The sequence below is a fragment of the Protomyctophum parallelum genome (assembly GCF_964188405.1).
Source record: "Protomyctophum parallelum genome assembly, chromosome: 14".
NCBI lineage: Eukaryota > Metazoa > Chordata > Actinopteri > Myctophiformes > Myctophidae > Protomyctophum > Protomyctophum parallelum.
In genome coordinates, this window is record NC_139709.1 from 31,419,450 (window position 1) to 31,440,462 (window position 21,013).

Below are 21,013 nucleotides of genomic sequence, written 5' to 3' on the forward strand. Positions count from 1 at the left end.
ATTCACAACAAACACCAGTCTACGAAATACCACAACCTACAATATAAAATCTTATGATCATCATATGATATTGCAGGCTACGTTATTTGGCCTATTATTTGCTGATATCTATCTATGTCAATCGCCAGGTCGCCTGCTGTGCAATTTGCTGCTTTTCGATTAATCATTAATAATGATCTATGTTTTATGATCTAATTTTATGATGATGAAAATGATGATCATGCGCAATTAGCCCAAACATTATCTAAATGTTTGGGCTAATGCGCAATGAGGAATGGAATGTGACATTTTAAAAACATAGTTTTCATTACAGATGGAAGCCATTGCTCTGCTATTGACTTATCGTTCTGGATGTGTTGTGTTCCATTCCCATCCACTGCAGCAACAGTTTCACTTCAGACTGTACAGTAACAGTATTATTGACGACAGCATTAAACGATCGCTCCAGGAACTAAAGTTGTTCTGCAAGTCTGCTGTGGGCTGATTGTGTTTTGGTAAGCCGCGTTTACCTCCAAACCTGATATTGATACTGCACGATTGACAGTGATTTAATTATTTTTGCTCGAAATGACGAGTTTGACTACTATTCGTTCTTACTTTGTTTGTGGAAGTTTCTTCTGGTTCCCATTTCCGGGGTTTCGCTATTGGAACTAGCTGTTTCATTTTCTAGCATTGCTTCAGTTCAGCCTGATATTCACGCGTTGTCATTTGTTTACGTCCATGTTGTCACCTTGTTTACATTGTTGCATGCCGTGTCTGTCAATTAATCTTCTGTCTCGTAAACTCTTGTTTCTAGCTGTTAGGAGGGCAGGCATGGCCACAGCTGCGCCAGAATCCTTTCATATGAGCTCATCTGACTTGATCAAAAAGGAGCCTTTGGACTACGGCGGGTTTGGTGAAGTGTACCTGTGTTACCACAAGACCCTGGGCCATGTGGTGCTGAAGACCGTCTACACAGGCCCTCAACGCAATGAGTGAGTCATGTAGGCCAGGCCAGGCCAGGGGATGGGATGGGATGGGATCCCCCTTTTTCTGTGTAAACAAGATGCTTAAAGGTGATATAGACAAGTTTCCAGTGTTTGTACACAGAAGTGAGTGAGTGTTTCCAAACAAATGCATATCTAGCTCCACCCCCCTCCCCCCCTCATTCTATTGGCTGAGCCAGGTCACTTCAGGCTATGGGATTGTTGTTGCTGCTGGGACGCTATGGATATTGCGCTCGTATGGCTAAATATGACATTACAAAATTATGAATTTCTATCGACATCTTAGCATAATCGCAATATCACACCGAGTCCCGCAAATGAGGAAGTAGGAAGTAGAGGAGACTCACTGGCTCTCAATTAAATTCTCTTTTATTTGTAATCGTGCATATAAAACATATTGCCCCTCAAATGCCCCATGCCACTACAGCATCGTTCATTCATGTGAACTACTCTGTCCACGGTTATTCATTGCAATGAAGAAAAATCGCTATGATGATCCGCAACGGCCTGTCACCGTTGGCGAGCACCGGTTGAATGCATGCTTCAAGCCGGCCGGCAGGCCGGCAGGCAGTCGCCGCGGCGGTGCAGGGTGAAATACTATTACTCACTTCCACTTCCACCATTTCAACAAAAGCACATACAACCCACTCCACATGAACGAGAACGATATTGATGTAGGCCTAAACAGGAGATTTTATTGGGGTCTGAGTTGTTCTGTGACTAAGGATCCTGAGTTCTGTGGGGTCACGGGTGCTTATTGCTGCTGGTGTTGTTCAGTTTCACACCACCCAACCATGCACTATACATAGCGATTCTCATAATTTCAATAGGCTTACATATTAAATCATAAACATACTATTTCACATGAACAATGTTAGTGAAACTAAGATATGGGGATAATATTATACATTGCAATTGAAATCGCATCGCGTTTTCATTACAATACTGCAGTGCTGGGTTGAACACACCGTCACAGCCTCGCGCTGCAATTGGCTAAAAGTTTAAATCCCCTCCGACGTCCCGAGTAGTAAACTGTAGTGGATATAAACAGTGCATTCAGCCACAGGGGGGAAAGGGGGAGTGTGCTGTTGCAGGAGAACACCTCAGCATCATAATATAGGGAAAGATACAGGGGGGAAAGGCCAAAAGAATACATTTATATATATTTTAAATGATGGCTGAAAACTTGTCTATATCACCTTTAATATTCTCCAGTCCCAGAGCACACATTCAATGAAGTTAGGGTTGGGTTGCCCACTTCCAAATAATGCATCCATCTATTACTGTTAGTTAACCAGTAACCAACCAAGTTCCTATTCACGAACATAAAAGAGAAGTAATCTGAACTGTGGACTTTGTCCATTGTCCTACAGTACCAGTGTTTCTGTTAACCACTTTACACCCTTGGTTGACCAACTGTCCCTCAGCGCTTCATAGTGCATTTCATGTTAGTTTGTGCTCTACACCGAATACCTTCCCTGAAAATAGCCGATCTACAAGCTCACACAACATCGCAATGTGTTGTGACTTGTGTTTTGAGCTTGTAAATGCTATTGCTATTGCTATTTTTTGCAAAGGTTTCCCCCAGAATACGGATGTTGGGTTTAAGTGGTTAATACGGAAGGTGCATGCATGACACATTTAATCACGTTTCCTGTTTTTTGTTTTTTGTTTTTTATCCTTTTACATTTTTCAGTTTTTGAGATTGAGAATGACTAGACTGGTGTCCGGCTGTAGAGCTCTGAGTCGGTAACGATGGAAGTTGGAGATCCATGCCCCACCTGGCTATGCAATACCCGTTGTACCTGTGTCAGAGTACCCGCTCCACCCATCTGTCTGTGTACCTTTTATGCCCATATATGGAGTTCTGTGTCAGGCATATGCCCAAATATGGAGTGATGTCATTGTCAGAACAGGCCAGCTCCATATAGAGTATTGATATTATGGAGCTGTTTACCACACTCACAGTAAACATTGTTAGTGCAGTTGGCTGCCATTAGGCAAGTACTTGCACCTGTTATTTATTTAACAGTAATAATATTGACTATGTTTGCAATTGTTTTGGCTTTTGGCGAGCTACTTCTCCCACAGTTTTCGCCGCCACATCCATGGGGCCACCACGCATGCGATTTATCAAAATTGCACCTTTCCAGTTCATCCATTTTGTTACTCAAGAGAGTATACAACATAAAATGTTATTACATTACACTTGTACACTGAGTTGAGTTAAATTAAAACGGGTGATGTTACTGTGCAGTGCCAGTGACACTGTAGACAGCCTAACCCATACATGGGCAAATGGCGGCCCGGGGGCCACATGTGGCCCCCACCTTCAATTAATGCGGCCCACAGGTTAATATCTAAATATTGATGACATTGATTTCAGCTGTTACAATTTCAAACATGCAAACATGACCCGCTTGTATTACTTCAGTCTATATTAAGTATTACAAAATAATTGCCTTTTTTATGTCCATTGTATTTGCATTTAAGTTCATAAAGTTAACATAAGTATAACTAAATGCATTTGAAATTAAATAAAAATGTTACATTTCAGGATTCCAATTAAAAAATAGCAAAAAAAAATCATATCTACAAATCTAAATTGCAGATCTACAAGCTCAAACCGCGCCGCAGGGCGACGCGTTTTGAGCTTGTAGATCGGCTATTTTTTGCTACGACTGCCCTCTCCATCGTCAAGGTTTCCCATCCCAGGCCTAACCGTGCCGTTGTTCTGTTTCCGAGGGGCAGTAAGAAGTCCCTGCTGGAGGAGGGCAGCCTGATGACCAGGCTGAACCATGAGCGGGTGGTGAAGCTGCTGGGTGTGATCATGGAGGATGGGGACTACTCTCTGGTCATGGAGCTCATCCCCAAGGGAAACCTGCTCGTCATGCTACAGCAGGTTAGATGCCTTCTTGCGCGGATGCTTCTTTCAAAAATAATGGAAAGATTTAAACATATGTGACCAGATTTGACTGAGAGCCTGCCAACGCACAAACTCCAGAGGAGAAAAACGTATCCTCTCTTGATTGATTTAATAGCACACACAGACTCTTCACATGCTAGAGCATGTCTGAAATAAGTGTCAGAGCTGAAATGGACATGTAAATATGAAATAAATGCTTAAACATGCATGCTAGGTGTAACGTTAAAGACCACAGAAGTGAACCTTTCAAGCCTGTTTTCTCAACTCGCTGTTTTCTGCAAGACATTACTCTATAAGCCAAAACTGATGGGTCAAACTGAACAACCAATATCTCTATTTGAAGCTACGAAAATTCAAAACAATCCAATGGCAGTCCCTCAGTCAAATTTAGACACATATTAACCCCGGAGTGCCTATTTTGGGCTTTGTTCAGCATTTCCATACAACCTACTGTCATACCGGTAACTCCTTTGAAAGCTAGGCACTGTTATGTAATATCCACATTTCTTTTCTTTTTTTTTTCTCTCATGCTGATGGATAGGGGGTGGGCTGGCATGTACTTTTATTGATTGAAGAAAACATATTTTGCACACTACCTCTCTATATGCATTTCCGTTAGGAATTTGATGCTGTTTCAAAGTAGAATTAAATATAATTGCATTGTCGGATTTTGAATAAGATCACACAGAAGCATAATAAAAAAAGAAAAAGAGAAATGCACCTGAACAAGAGCTGGAGCGAGATGCATTTGTTGTATAATTGAACCTGGTGTGATATAATTTCCCAGGAGGGGAATTGCATTGCGTGTACGAGTACATGCGTGCATTATTTTTTAAATGGAACAAATTAATTAAAGCACATATACACATCTTCCAGGTTTTAAGCATAAATATGTCTTCCAGGTTCCTGTGCCAATATCCATCAAGGGCAGAATTATCCTAGAGATTCTGGAGGGCATGGTGTACCTGACGAAGAACCACGTCATACACAAGGACTTGAAACCTGAAAACATTTTGGTGGACAAGGATTTTCACATCAAGGTACAGCACACTATAAGATGACTGTGGCCCTTGTACAGTACATCAATATAGTACAGATTACTGGCCAAAACATACTGTATAAGTGTACAAATTGACTTAATAGATCCCATAAAACTTTTAAATCTCTTTAAAGCCCCTTTTCTTTAATCTTTCTTTTTGTAATTATAATGTCTTTCTTCTATATAAATTCTAATGAATCATTTATAAACTAATACTCTTTGCTGTGTACATTGAACCAGAGTGTAGAGTAGGAGAGTAGCGACACGCTTTGATCTCGCCGCAAAGCGGGTGCCTAGTGGGCTATAGTTCCAAACATTGCTCCTATGGCTGGAACTATCCCATTGAGATAGAATGAGCACTTCCGCATTCCATTGTTACAATGGGAGTCAACGCTAATGTCGCCACTCTCTTAACTATATTACTCTGCATTGAACGTGCATGTGTGTCTGTGTGTTTGCTTGCTTGCATGCTTGGCAGATTGCAGACCTTGGCATGGCCACCTGCCAGACATGGAGCAAACTCACAAAGGAGGAGACTCGCAGGAAGAGTCGCATGGGGCACACCGGGGCTGGCACCAGGGGCGCGGGCACGCTGAGCTACATGGCTCCAGAACACCTGCAGAGTATTCACATCCGCTCCACGGAGAAGTCTGACGTCTATAGCTTTGGAATTGTGGTCTGGGTTGTCCTCACCGGCGAAGAACCTTATGAGAGTGAGTGGACTCACCAAGGGTGTTAATCATAGAACATAGAATAATAAAAGGATAGAGACCGAACCGGAGCGTTAGCCCCCCCCCCCGCGGTCCGGGATAATAAATGAACGACTTAAACCGTAGAGCATCCATATTCTGGTGGTGAGCAGATCTACAGTGAGCTTCTGTTTTTTGCAAATCTCTGCTGTCCGGAGGAAACCTCATAACGATACTGCCTCATCAAAGTTGGTGTTATGACTTTAGATATTGTCAATTACTTGCATGAGAAGGAGAGAGGTGGTGGAGTTAGCTGTTTTAGCAGACAGTTTGAGGGTCCAATGGAGTTAAGAGGTTTTGTCCAATGCGTTTTTTTACTACTTTCCATTGGTTCAATATTTTCGAAACACAGACGTAAGAGTATTATGAGGTTTCCTCCGTTCAATATTTTCGAAACACAGACGTAAAGGGTGTTATGAGGTTTCCTCCGGACAGCAATATACTTTGAGTAGTGGTTTAACTCTTTGAAGGCCAACGGCCCCATCTAGTGGTTGGCTCAGAGTGCCTCGCTTTTAGCTCTTGTTTTGTAGAGCCACCAGGTGATTTTTGATGAACCGGAAGGGGGCACTCTGGATACTTTCGCTTTCGTCTGCTGAAACGGTACCGCGAGGTCGCGGGGATTTCTTTTCATTGAGCTCCCAAAACATTGACGTTTTGTACGATCACCTCAATCTGAGCCTCAATTCCGAGATAAACGCTGCTAAAGATCGTCGCTAAAGATAGGCGTGGACGGAAGGATATATAATCAATGACGTCGCCAAGGTGGAAGCAAACCGTTGCCGGGGCAATTCAGACGCCAAGAACCGGTAACTAACACTTTTGCATTATAAACTAGGGGGGTCGTTCTATGTCTGACTATAAATAAAAGTCATCCAATGTCGCTCTACCTAGGCATAGGAATTAAGTGGTCCAATAATAATAGTAGTAGTAATATATGTGTATATAATAATTTATAAATATGTATAAACACACAAACATATCTATTTTTACGCCTGTAACAGATGCCAGGAGCGAGGAGCATCTATGCTGGTGTGTGTGTAATGGTAACCGACCTGCTGAGGAGTTGATCTCAGAGGACACGCCCTCGGAGATCGTTGAGCTGATGAGGAGCTGCTGGCAGCATGAACCCCAGCAACGGCCAACTTTTGAAGGTACCCTTTCACCTTTGACCCAGTTAGAACTGAGGACCATTCTACAGATGCCTTCAAATTCCCGGCCGTTTTCTGAAAAACCTCATGTTCCTATGTGTCAGTTGTTTACAAACATTTTGATGTCAAGAAGGACCCCCAGAAATAAATGTACTAATTATATGTTGTTCCAGGGACCCAGAAGCAAAGATTTGGCTTAAAAACGTTCGCTCTGAAAGAATATATATTCAAAGATTTGCGCCACATTTTCGCAATGTTTAAAAAAATAGCGGACCTACAAGCTCGTAGCGCGGCACTCGGCACTTGTAGATCTGCTATTTTTCAATAGCTAAAGTAGCCTATGACATAATGCTGAAAACACCAAAACACTGTATATTCTGCCTTACATTTTTGCTTAGGAATGACCATATATATATATACACCATTGTACACCATACACGTGAGATTCATAAAGTGATCCTACACAGCCTGTGCTAGTGTACATTTGGTGGGAGCTTTGAAACGTCAGATTGTACGACATGAACAAACGGAATACGATCAAACGACTTGCTAGAAGGCCACTAAGAAACGGTTTCCCCCTGTGGTTTGGAGTATGTGGTCAAAATCATCTTGCACATACGCGTGCTCTGATGTTTTTAACATGAGCCAGTAAAGCACTGTTTAAATGGCTGAATGATTAAGCATCTAACTTGTAAGTTGTAACATTGTACATGTTATATTATATTATATACGTTTATTACGTTATAATTTGCGCGATTTTAATTGCGTGTACAGTTGGAAATATCCTCCCAATTTCGTTGATGTATGCCTTTACAAAATATAACTTTTTCACATGTATTATGTATTAGTTTTATAGCTATGCATTTCTGGAGTGAATGAATGTTTAGATGCCTGTCAAATGTGGTCAGACAAATGCTGCTGCTCCGCTTGTCTATGACAGAAAAACGGCTGTAGACTACTGTCATAGCAACGACAGCTCCTGAGCAGAAGACAGCTCCTGTGCGTGTGTGTGTGTGTGTGTGTGTGTGTGCACGCTCAAAGAAACAAAGACGGCATGCATACAGTATCTGCTGACTGCTGAGGCTGTGGTGTAGAATCTTATACAGGGGTTATTGTGTGATTCCACTACAAAATCCTGAGTGCTAATTTGACTTTGATAGTGTGAAAAGTCCGAAAAGAAAGTTACCTGGGCACTTCCAAAATAGACTGCCCAAATAAATGACTGCAGCACTCGACTGCTTCTGCACGTCTCATTAATTTGCAGGGGTGAAAAGTCTCTCACGGGCCCCTTTTGACACCCTCGGAGTTAAATGAACACTTTGGCTTTTGCTGTGTAGTGTTAATTTCCCAGGGTCATATGACTCCGTTAACTTAATTACAGTGCCTCCTCTCTTCCAACTATTCAGATAGCTACAACCTATTCCTGCCTGTCTACAAGGAAAACATGGAACCAGATGTAGAGAGAGACTCGCTTGGTCTAAGGGTAAGTTTAACCACATGGCCTGCCCTAGCGCCCCTATTCTGGGGTAAACATTTGGCGAACATAGCAGATATACAAGATCACAATGCGTTGCAACACGACACGTTGTGAGCTCGTAGATTGTCTATTTTCAGCAAAGACATTTAGTGTAAAGGGGAAAAAATCACACCTGTGTGAAGTAACTGGTGCAACTCCGTGTGGGTGTCCCCGGGGAGTCCCTGAAACTTCCAGACCCACAGGAACGCGCCCAGGGTGCCGGCCCGGTTCCCACAAGCCCCCCGTCCCCGTCCCCCGTCCCCCCCGTCCGAAACCGTCGAGAAATGACAGTTACCGTGTGGGGGTCCCCGGCGGTCGCCGGGGGGTCCCCGGAACATCCAGACCCCCAGGAACGCTCCCAGGGGGCTGGGCCGGTTCTGGCGAGCCGCCCCGCGTCCGAAACAGTTGAGAAAACAGTGAAGAACAGTACACCCAGGGGCCACACGTAGCCCCTGATGGTAGATCCCTGAACAGTGGTTGTGCCAAGTCTGGTGCGCCTTGCAAGTCTGCCCATTATTACACTATTACAGTTATTACACTACCAGTAAGACGCCTGAGGGCGAGGTCGCTTCTCGACCTAAAGAGCGAGGTTGCGTGCAACGCATCCGCCACGTTGACGGCAGGCTGCTGGGCGAGCGCTGGCGCTTTGGCATGGGGAAGGGGGGGGGGGGGTCAGATCAACATGGAATGAATTCTGTACTCGCCATATAAGGAGCATGTCTTGAGTGTACAGGGTTTGATGACGTCAGATCAACATATGGAATGTCAGAACAGGTCGGCTCCATATATGGACATCTAAGGGTCGTAGCGGGGACGTTCTCTTGAGTGTACAGGGTTTGATGAGGGCCCAGGTAGGGCCGGGCCTTAATTTTCGGGCCTCTTGTTCGCCGGCTGCCGGGCACGGCTGCCCTAATAACTTTGGGGCGGGCCCGTCTCGAGTTTGAATAGACAGGTATAAGTCAAATGGGAGTCATTGAAGAGGACAGAACAGGTTCCGACATATATCCATATATGGAGATCTAAGGGTTTGAGGTCACATGTAGAGTTGATGGCCAATATAGATTATAGATGACATCAGAGATCTCCATATATGGGCTTAACCGCGACAGCAGGTCGCATTCACTATGACATCAGGGATCTCCATTCTCCATCCCTGATGATGTCACGTGATGTCACGAGACCTGGGCACCATATATGGGGGCTTTCCCATATGGGGGCAGCAAGGATCATCATCCCTGATGATGTCACCATATATGCGGGCATTCCCATGCCTGGGATCAGAGACATATAAACATAGACGCCCTTTCCGGCTATGAGGTTCGTGTCAAAATTGAAGGCACAATTTTCCCTGAGATTCCTTGCGAAGCATGAGCGGGACATAAGTCCCGGAAAAGATGCGCTGTGATTGGCCAGTAGTCACTTGAGCTCCCCTGGCTCTGATGTTGTATTAATAATACACTTTGTAGTTTGTGTTTTTGTTTGTCTTGCCTTTGTCTTGTCATGTAGGCTACTGTAGTAAAAAAAAAGCCTTCAGCACTTCCGCTTGACTTCCTGCCTTCATTGGAGACATGTCGCTCCAATGAACTGCAGCGGCCAATGAGGCATGTATTTTTGGTGGTGCAACCACTCCCTTACGGAGCTATGTGTGTGTGGGTGGCTGGGTGCGTCTGAGCACGAAAACAACATGGTTGGTTTTCACCACCTGTGTGCAACCTAACACACACACAAACACACGCACATATTAACTGGTGATTTCGGGTGTGCCAGTACAGTACAGTACAGTACAGTACAGTAGAGGGTACAGTAGAGGGACCCCCCTCTGTCATTTCTCAACTGTTTCGGACGCGGGCCGGCACCCTGGGTGCGTTCCTGTGGGTCTGGAACTTCCGCCCACCCCCACAAGGAGTTGCACCACTCACTTCACACGGGTTTTTAAATATCTATGCCTGGGATGACCAAACAACACACTGACGGTAAATGCATGAAAACAATTACTTACTGTGATGACATAAGTGGTATAAACCATTTTGGAAGTACTCGGATATCACTCAACGCACCTGCGTACCACCTGAATTTGCACATAATGCAGGAGGCAGCAGGACGTAGCTTTACTGAAAGTGAGCACTAACACATTAACACAATTGCAAACATTTCTGAAATACCCCTTTAAATTTGTCATTATGCGACATTGTGTGACTGTGTGTAGAATTCTGAGCGAATTCTGACCATTTTTTAATAAGGCTGTAATAAAACAAAATGTGGAAAAGATGAGGGTGAATAATTTCGGAAGGCACTGTATATATATATATATATGTGTGTTATTTTACTTTTTTTGGCCTATTCACGGCTGCCTACTAAAAAAATCATACTCTGGTGGGCGGTCAAGATTGTGTGGTGGCCCTTATAGACTGTACCATATTTTATTTTTAGTTTATTTCATTCATTTTAATGAAGTGAGCTTGTATGCATGTCAATAATTGGCAGCATTGCTGAAAGTGAAATTAGATAGGTTCGGAAACAAATATTTAATTTATATTTTTTATTCCACCTCCTGACTTTTAAACTTAATCTCTTTGTCATGCAGAACTTGTATGAGGGTCCTGAGGAGCTTGTTGAGAAAATGAAGTCATTATCCATGCCGCCAGAAGGTGAGTGATGAACCCACTTCAACCCCACCATCTTCCTGCTGCCATAGTCTACATTCGTCTTGGCATATTATAATCCAACATATGTGAACTTTAACCTAATAAATGATTCCTTTGGCACAACTGTGTAGAGAAATGATTATGGTTATGATTATTATATATATACATTTTCTTTTCTGAAGCGATTCCGTGTTACCAAAGCATTTTTGAGCATTTCTATGATAAAGATGCGCTAAAGTGTTCCTCTTCCCAGAAAGCATCGCGCTTCAGCGCTCTCGCTGTCTGCCGTTTTTTTTTTCTTCTTTTTTTTTTAGAGGACCCGGTAATTTTCGACCCGACTTTGAATCATTACCACAACCATGGTACCATATCCATGCTATGTTTTTTCAGCTAAGTTATTTGTGCTAATAACACAGGTGACAAAGCACGGCACCAGTTTAATTGGTTCTAATGTTGCGCGTGTCAATAAACACTGTGCGAGCGCTATGGACAAGATATCCAAAGCACCCCTCTGCTCATAAAAAAAGCTTTCTGTGGACACAGCCCCCCCTAACTCCATCCTGCCTTCTCACCTCACAGACTGTCCAGCACCGCTGGTGAGCTCGGAGAGAAGCGGAGCGGTCCCTGTTCCCGTGGAGGCCAGCATCGAGGACCTGCACTACCTTCCACACGAGCCCGTCGTGGAGCCTTGCGTCGAGACGGATGCCAGGGCGTCCAACGGCCCTTCAGCCTTGGAGCACAAACTAGAAATGGAGTTGCGGTACCACAAGAATGGCAGCTACGTCTGTGCGGAGCAGCCCGACTCGGCCAACCCCTGCCAGAACCCTGGCTACCAGAACCACTTGCACCACCCGCAGCGTCTCAGCTCGTGGGACCACAGAGACAGGCAGCCGGTGCAGGACCGTTCCTCCCCGCTGTCGTCTTCGGTCACGTCCTGGACCAAAGCCGAGCCGGTCCAGCCCGCCAGTCAAGACGACGTCGGCTACTGCCACCCGACGGCGGACGACCTCTACGAGTCTGTGACCACGTCGCCGTACCGACCGCCGGCGAGCTACATGCCCACGTCGCAGAGCACCCCGTCTTTGACCCAACACTCGCAGCAATGGTCGTACTCCCCGTTCCCACGGCAGCAGTCCTGCCCGGTGCCCGATACGACTGCCCCCGACTTCACCCAGATCAGATCACTGCAAGACACAAGTGCAGGTGAAATATATATATATATATATATATATATATATATATATATATATATATATACATTTTCTTTTCTGAAGCGATTCCGTGTTACCAAACACACATACACACAGATTTCTGAAATGTGCTTGATTGCCTCTGCCAGGTAATCTCCGTGCGTATACTAAAGTGTGTTTGTGTGTGTTCAAGGAAAACTTATCATCCAAAATGCCACTGGTGTCCAGATTGGCCACAACAACACCCTGCACCTGAGGAGCCCTGATTCCCTTTGCAGCTTGTCATCCTTTCAGTCCAACGGTTCAGCTTCCTCTTCCCTCAAAGAGGCCATTCACAAGTATGGTAAGTCATGCCTATATTTATGTGTTTAAAAAACTGACACAAAGGTTTGGGGACCGCTGCCCTAGCACAAATAAACGTATATGTGGGAGTGGGAGACCTTCAACTTACTGATTGGAACACTAGAAGAGTAGGTCCATGTTGCAATTTGCGACAGCTGCTCTTTTTAGGGTGGTTTTCAGTGAGAATATTTGGTGGCAGAATAGAATAGCAGTGTTGTACCAGCTCAGATATCGCTTCGGCTTTAAGACCACCCATGATATTTCCCCCCTTTTATAATGTTACAACCAGAGGAGCATGCTGTGACCGAGGAGCACCTGGACCTGTTAAGGGACAACATTGGCTCTAACTGGAAGCGCTGCGCGCGGCGCCTCGGCCTGACCGACGTGGAGGTGGACACCATCGACCACGACTACAGCCGCGACGGGCTGCCAGAGAAGGTGCACCAGATGCTGGAGCGCTGGAGGATGAAGGAAGGCAGCGTGGGCTGCACCGTGGGCAAGCTGTGCCAAGCTCTGGAGGGATGCATAAAAATAGCCGTCATCCAAAAGCTGCTGGACACCTTCATGGGCACTTCCTCCTCCTCTTAGACCACTGGTTCCCAAACGTTGTCATGTAAAGGACCCCCCCAAATAAAATGTGTTTGCGACCTTCTCCTTTCTATTTTAAAGTTTGTCCCCCGTGGTCAGCACCTCCCTACTCTTGGTGTGCGGACCCCCAAATTGACACCAATTACCCCGAGGACCCCCATTTGAAAAGATATGCCAAGGACCCCCATGAGAGAAGACTTTTACGGCTCTAGCAGTGATTCTGAACCTGTTTAATGTCAAGGACATTAAACAGACATGCATTAGTCTAAGGCAGGGATGTCAAACTCAAATACACAGTGGGCCAAAATAAAGAAATTGGTACAAGTCGAGGGCCGGACTGTGTTTCAACACACGGGCCATTTTTGGGGAGAGGGGTAGCTGAAAGACGACCACAAGTGATATACTTTCACTGTTGATCAATAGTGAAGAGAAGATGCATGCTTGCGCTTGTGGGCCCTCGATACGTGACAATGCACTCGCAGTGCATTTTGGGACTTTTAGTATTATGGTGGTCCATGCAATATATCAGAGGGCCAGTTCTAATACTAATTAAATATCATCCCGCGGGCAAAAGATAATTAATTCACAGGCCTGATTTGGCCCCCGGGCCTTGAGTTTGACATATAAGGACCCCCATTTAATGGCATTTCTATCTCTGGGACCCGCAATCAAGAGTGTACAAATGGAACCAAATGTTAGGGTCCATTTGGTTCCAAACTATCATTTAGCTGGAACTCCCTCAAGGACCCCTGGGGGTCCCCGGACCCTACTTTGGGAACCCCTGTCTTAGACCACTTAAACATGGCTCCGGTTGTGGCTGTTCTTTCTTGCATTCCCTGTGAGTTTAAAGTTTGAATTTTTAAATTTTGGGACTTTTTCTGTTTTTCATACATCTGAAGATTCTTCTAGACCTGCAAGGCAGACATAATTTTGACAACATCTGAGCTTATTATAATGTGTTGCATTTTAAGGCTGTTTGTTGCTGTTCAAATTGACTGATCATCTCTCACTTTGATCAAAAGACCACATGGACTTGATTGCAAACTCAAGCAACACAAAAAAGCGCTGTCTATTCTGTCCATCTGGGGATGTCTAAGACATTTGTTTCATCATTTCTTCTCAGTTTCTTTCAGTTATATTTTAAATGTCTTTCTATTTAAATGTGTAAAAGTACTAATGCTCTGTCTAAATGTCTTAATGTTTTCAAGAACTATGAAGTGTCCTATACAAATAAACTCTTTGAATAGGTTGAACGCACAGTTGGGGATTACAGTACCATAATGGACTTCAGCAGAGATTCATGAGCTGCGTAGAGAGTGACTAAGGTGGTGACTAAAGAGCCCCAAATCGCCAGAGAGGTAGTCCTATAACTGTGGAGGCCTGCAACCCACCAAACTTCTCAGAGGCTGACGACGTGCACAGAGCCTTTTAAAGTGGGTGAACAGATGTAATAACTAATAAGGCTGCAGCACCTGAAGGCATCCCAGGTACACACACATTGCCACACACAGCTCCAGCGTCATCACAGTGATAGGCCTGACAAAATAATGCCATAAAATCAACGGAATGTCCAATCCACCCTCAAATTTTAATCACATGTCGAGGGTGGTTGAATCAACAGAGCAATTCCGTTTTGGGAGGATAATTCCCCACCCATGATCATAGGGGTGACTTGACATCGTAATTAGCTAGCTGAATCAGTCGGAGCATCCTACATTTTCTAATTAGCTAGCTGAATCAGTCGGAGCATCCTACATTTCCTAATTGGCTAGCTGAATCAGTCGGAGCATCCTACATTTTCTAATTGGCTAGCTGAATCAGTCGGAGCATCCTACATTTACTAATTGGCTAGCTGAATCAGTTTTGAGCATCCTACATTTCCTAATTGGCTAGCTGAATCAGTCGGAGCATCCTACATTTCCTAAGGCGTCTGTGCCTTCGAGCCAACCACACTTTACAATTTCCCCAGAATTATAGGCTACATACCTCGCATATAAAAGCGACAGGTGCGTAGATTAGAAAACCAAAAAGGGCCCCAATGTACAATGTAGCACAATGTTTGTTTGGATGGAACAACTTGCATCAGTGCTAACAGCGTGGAGCATTCAGAATCAGAACTTTACCTTTGAATCCAAAAGGTCCTAAAACTAAATATTTAACGTCACATCAATCAGTGTTTTTGCACAAATGTGAGTTTAAAAGACTGAGACCTGAAAATGGGCCATGGGTTTCAGAGGAGGGATGTGTGACACTTGAAACCTTGAAAAAGAGACACTTGGCCTGGACTGTTAGCTCAACCGTCTGGGCACCTAGGCTGCCAAACCAGCTGGACGGCGTGCTGCGGGTTCGACTCCCGAGCCCGACGGCCTTTTCTGCGTGTCACACTCACTAATAAATCTTTAAAAGAAAAAGAGACATGCATAACATGCACCATTATTATACCAGAGCATAGACATTACCAGAACTTCCACAACATGGTGCTATAGAGCTGCATAGATTTTATAAATATAATAATAATACAAATAAAATTGAAATGATTTGAGCGTAGACGGTCTACATACAGTATGTATATAACTGTGCAAGTAATATTTTTTGAATAATCATTTAAAAAGTCCTTCAGGTAAAAGTGAGCGTAATGATTTGAATTTGTTCATCTTGTCTGCAAGATGAAACGTTGAATAATTTACTCAGGTTTCATAACTATTGCTCCTCCAGGCCCTCAGTCAAGTGTAAATGAACCCCAGGGCTGTTACAGTATTCATGGCAGCTCCCCAGCATGTCCTGGTCCTGGGGCATGTATACTCTCAAAGGCTCTCTCAGATTTGAGGGCTATATGACTACAAGAACGAAAGACACACCAACAAAGGCTTTGCTATATACAGCAGCCTGAACCCCCTGAACTGTCTCCAAGGCTCAAATGAACTATATCTTCCTATATTAAAATGGACTAATGGGAGGCGGGCGGACCAGGTCCACGTCATTCTGACTAGACATAAACATAAACAACCCACAACATAACCATAAACAACCACCAAAAAATAACCAAACCCGGGTCAATCCCGGTGGAAAGGGGGCCCATTGTGAAATCACTAAACCTGCTGTGTGACATGACAGGCAGGGTAAACAAACACAGCTAATCCACATGCAGTTGGTGGCCATTATAATCATAAGTAGAAGAGGTAACCTATTTGGGTTGTATTTACGATCTGGTGAAAATAAATTGCATCAGAGGTGATCATGAAAGTTGACCAAAGTCCAAAGAACGAGATTTTGGGGCAGGATCTCCTCTCTTGTGCAATGATTGATGACTATAGCTGGAGCCCTCGTTCAATCATTTCAACTATGCTCGCACCTCATGGTTCACTAACACCTTAATAATGAAGGTTACGTGATATCTTTTTGTTAAAATGTTAAATCACTATATTCTGATAAAATAGAATATACTTTATTTGCCATTTGCACGTGCATAGGAAATCCTGGAGCGCAGGTCCCAGGGTCGGCATATAAAAAAGGGACAGGTATAAAAAACATACAACATAAAATCCTAGAATAAACTAGAACTGCACTCTGTCGAGTGCATACTTGCATGTTGCACACTAGTAGGCCATAAATGGCCAACTAGTGCACAAGCAGAGCGCGCAAGTACTTTCGGCGTATGGGCGGAGATTTTGTGATTCTTGCATATTTAATTTGCTGCGGTTTGCCTTCACACTGTGATCCGTAGCAATTGGAAACGCAGCAGGGGGGACCTTTATCAATGTGTTCCATTCATAAACCTAGCCTACAACACAGTGAAATCTATGGTGATAAAATTATACTCATAACGTGCATGTGTTGTGCCGTCTGGGACTGGACCCCCCCCCTCTCTCTCTCGCTCTCTCACTATACGCACGCAGCCACACACTGTTCTTTTGGGCATGCAGGCACAGCGCTGAGCGCACTGATATAACAGACAGCAGCGCAAAATGTTTACACGTTTATTGAGATGAAAGTTCCAGTCCCCACTAGTCCCCACACAGTGACACTCGCACAGACAGACAGAATATTCTGTAGGCTATAATACTATTACACTGCACTGCAGTGTTTATGTGTTTTCTTAAGCAATTGATTAATGTACTCGTCCTCATTCGACCACGTCTATCCACGGTAACGGGACATCTTTGCGCTGCGTAAAATATGCCTTCTCCGTCTCCAACTGTGTTCAGCTCCTCACCCGCCACATTGTTTGCTTCATTTCCTTTATTTACTGCGGATTGCATTCACACCTGCACCGAATCGTAATCGAGTGCGATTGGAAGCGAAGCGAAACCCCCGTTTTTGCTCGGAGTAAAATGCGGTTCTTTGATACGCATTAGGATTCGAATGAGCCTTCACACCTGCCAAACGAAGTGCACTTTCTGAAAATGCGCAGCAGAATTCGTTTTAATTAAAACGATTTGTCAGGTGTGAAGGCTCATTCGAAGCGTAATGCGTATCAAAGAACCGCATTATACTCCGAGCAAAAACGGGGGTTTCGCTTCGCTTCCAATCGCACTCGATTACGATTCGGTGCAGGTGTGAATGCAATCCGCAGTAAATAAAGGAAATTAAGCAAACAATGTGGTGGGTGAGGAGCTGAACACAGTTGGAGACGGAGAAAGCATATTTTATGCAGCGCAAAGATGTCCCGTTACCGTGGATAGACGTGGTCGAATGAGGAGACTGAAGCCCTGATCGAAATGAGGACGAGTACATTAATCAATTGCTTAAGAAAGAAGAACACTGCAGTGCAGTGTAATAGTATTATAGCCTACAGAATATTCTGTCTGTCTGTGCGTGCCGTAAACATGGAGTGCTGTCACTGTGTGGGGAATGGGGACTAGTGGTGACTGGAACTTTCATCTCAATAAACGTGTAAACATTTTGCGCTGCTGTCTGTTATATCAGTGCGCTCAGCGCTGTGCCTGCATGCCCAAAAGAACAGTGTGTGGCTGCGTGCGTATAGTGAGAGAGAGAGAGGGGGGGGGGGGGGGTGTCCAGTCCCAGACGGCACGACACATGCACGTTATGAGTATAATTTTATCACAATAGATTTCACTGTGTTGTAGGCTGTGTTGTAGGCTAGGTTTATGAATGGAACACATTGATAAAGGTCCCCCCTGCTGCGTTTCCAATTGCTACGGATGACAGTGTGAAGGCAAACCGCAGCAAATTAAATATGCAAGAATCCCAAAATCTCCGCCCATACGCATGAGTCTACCGAAGTATTAGGTGAGAATGTGACCTAAAACATATCATCATTACTTCACCATCCAAAACCAAATTACTCTCTGGCATTGGGTCCTTTAATCCACATATTTCTTACGTCATCATTGAGAGCTAGTTATACATTATACTATATATATATGTAATTTGTAAGTTGATTAGCGGTATACTGTGGTTACATTGCGCAAAAAGAACGTCCCAGCCAACCCGCCACTTTTTATGCGTATGCAAATAAAACAGCAAATTGTGCCTGATTTGCTGGGACCAGGTTACATACATGTATACACAGGAACATTACCTTTAATCCTCCCAACACTAAAACATATCGTCATTACGTCACAATCGAAGACCAATTACACTCTGGCATTGGGTCCTTTAATACACATATTTCTTACGTCATCATTGAGAGCTAGTTATACATATACACACCATGTACTCTGGTCCCAGCAAATCAGGCACAATTTGCTATTTTATTTTACAAATTGCATATATATAGTATATGTATGACTAGCTCTCAATGTTGACGTAAGAAATATGGTCATGTATGTAATCTGGTCCCAGCAAATCAGGCACAATTTGCTGTTTTATTTGCATACACATCAAAAGTGGCGGGTTGGCTGGGACGGTGCTTACGGACCGGGCGAAACTATTACTTGCGCGCTCTGCTTGCGCAAGTAATAAGTGCTTCATAGTCTACCTAAAAACAATCATCAAATCATCTATCATGAGTCAGTTCATCGGTCATATTGACTACCGTCCCTAATGTCATCGGGCTACTATAGTCGCACAGTAGCCTGGAAAAAACTGTTATGGAATCGTGTTGTGTGGGTGGAGATGCTCTCTGGCCGGTGGTGTCTCAGGTTGTGTCCCGAGTCCCTCCACACGAACAGAGAGAGTGAGCAGGATGGTGTGGATCCTTAAGGATCCTCTGTGCTCTCCTCCTACAGCGTTGCTGTGTGTGCATTGTGTCCATGGCAGGGAGATTTGATCCAATAATTCTCTCCGCACTTTTGACAGCTCGTGGCAGCGATTTCCTCTCAGCTTGGGTAGTGTATCCAAACCACACCGTGATGCCGCTGGTGAGGACGCTTTCGACGAGTCCTCTGCAGGCCAGAGTAAGGGGCTGCATGAGGACCAAGTCCGGCCATCTTCAGCATCCTAATAAAGTACAGCCTCTGCTGTGCTTCTTCTTTCACTGTAGCAACAGTGTTTTCCTTCCAGCCCAGATGTTTTGACACATGAAGGCCAAGGGACTTGAAGCTGTCTGCCTGCTCCACCTCTGTCCCCTTGATGGTGAGGCGTTCCAGTGTGTGTGTGTGAGCTTCCTTTGTTTGTCCACGTTGAGGACGAGGCCATTGTCCTCTCCATAGCTGATGATGTTGTTCACCTGTTCCCTGTACGCTGACCCGTTTCCTCCCTTTACGGTGCCGGAGATTAGCTGGTAAGAGACGGACGGACGGACGGACGCACACACACACACACACACACACACACACACACACACACACACGGACGGAGTGCAAAACATACTCTCTCCCAATGCCTTCGGCCTGGTGGAGACAAACGTGTTTTTCAATAGTCTGCCTCCTGGTGGCGCTATAACAGGCCTTTCTGAGGAATTTGGGGCAGAGGTTCATCATTGGCATCCAGGGAGTGTGCATGCAAATGTTGGTGCCGACCGGGTTAACGGTGTCGGAGAATAGCTGGTAACAGACGGAACGGACGGATGCACGTATACACACACACACACACACACACACACACACACACACACACACATGGACAGACTCAGTACTGCACACACACACACGGACGCAAAACACTGTCTCTCCCCATGCCTTTGGCCTGGTGGAGACAAAAATAGGCATGCACATTATACCATTATCTTATTACCTTATCTTATCCACCAGCATAGTGAAAACCCAATGATGCCCAACCGGGCCAGTGCAGAGCAAGCTACCCTCAGTACCCTCAGTACCCTGTACCCGGTTTGTATTTGAGGAATAATAGCATTTAGCCAATATTGTAGCCTAGCACTAGATGCGAGGGCGTGCTGCATAGTGGACCGACTGTGTTGATATACAATAACAATAAGTCATTGAAAAAGTCAAATGAGTGGTTGTGTGTTGTGATGAAGGTGGAATGTATTAGTGTCAGTGTTAGATTAGGTAAGGTAAGGTAAGGTCAATGTATTTATAAAGAGCCTTTCAAAACAAATGTTACAAGGTGCTGTACAATAAAATGACACAAAACAATAGTACAATGCATTAAAGTATAGCAGCGAATAAAATACCTATAAATACACAGTACATACAGTATGTAGACAATATTACAAACCAAAATGCTTACAAAACAAGTGGGTTTTTAGCAGCTTTTTAAAGGCATCTACAGACTCTGCCCTTCTTAGGGAGAGTGGTAGTTCGTTCTATAAGATTAGTGTTACTGTTAGATTAACCACATTTGGGGTGCCTATTTTGGGCAAAAACTAAAATAAAGATTCAATGTATTGCAGAATGGAATGTAACTGGGTGGAGAGTTCCAAATTTGGTCAACAGGTGGTAGCAGAAGGCTGATAACACATGGTTTGGACCTGTACATGTGTTGCCAGTTGTTATATTTAGAGGTAGGTCTATTATGTTT

The 21,013-nt window shown here is 44.4% G+C and overlaps 1 protein-coding gene across 3 annotated transcripts in view; it reads left to right on the forward strand.

Moving 5' to 3' along the window:
* The first annotated feature begins 416 nt into the window (after positions 1-416).
* Positions 417-21,013, forward strand: part of ripk1l (receptor (TNFRSF)-interacting serine-threonine kinase 1, like) — a 64,365-nt gene continuing 43,768 nt past the window's right edge. The window contains exons 1-12 of one of the 3 annotated variants that reach the window (XR_014570290.1): positions 417-494; positions 797-974; positions 3,738-3,888; positions 4,815-4,952; positions 5,430-5,664; positions 6,702-6,851; positions 8,255-8,331; positions 10,949-11,012; positions 11,589-12,212; positions 12,393-12,542; positions 12,831-13,540; positions 13,667-14,386. Coding sequence is in view for 1 of the 3 variants with exons in the window: in XM_083782402.1 (XP_083638528.1) it covers positions 814-974; positions 3,738-3,888; positions 4,815-4,952; positions 5,430-5,664; positions 6,702-6,851; positions 8,255-8,331; positions 10,949-11,012; positions 11,589-12,212; positions 12,393-12,542; positions 12,831-13,129 (2,049 nt within the window). In the remaining 2 variants the exon portion in view is untranslated. Of the gene's footprint in view, positions 495-796; positions 975-3,737; positions 3,889-4,814; positions 4,953-5,429; positions 5,665-6,701; positions 6,852-8,254; positions 8,332-10,948; positions 11,013-11,588; positions 12,213-12,392; positions 12,543-12,830; positions 14,387-21,013 lie in introns of those variants that run through there. The other 2 variants (XR_014570289.1, XM_083782402.1) reach the window with 2 other exon arrangements.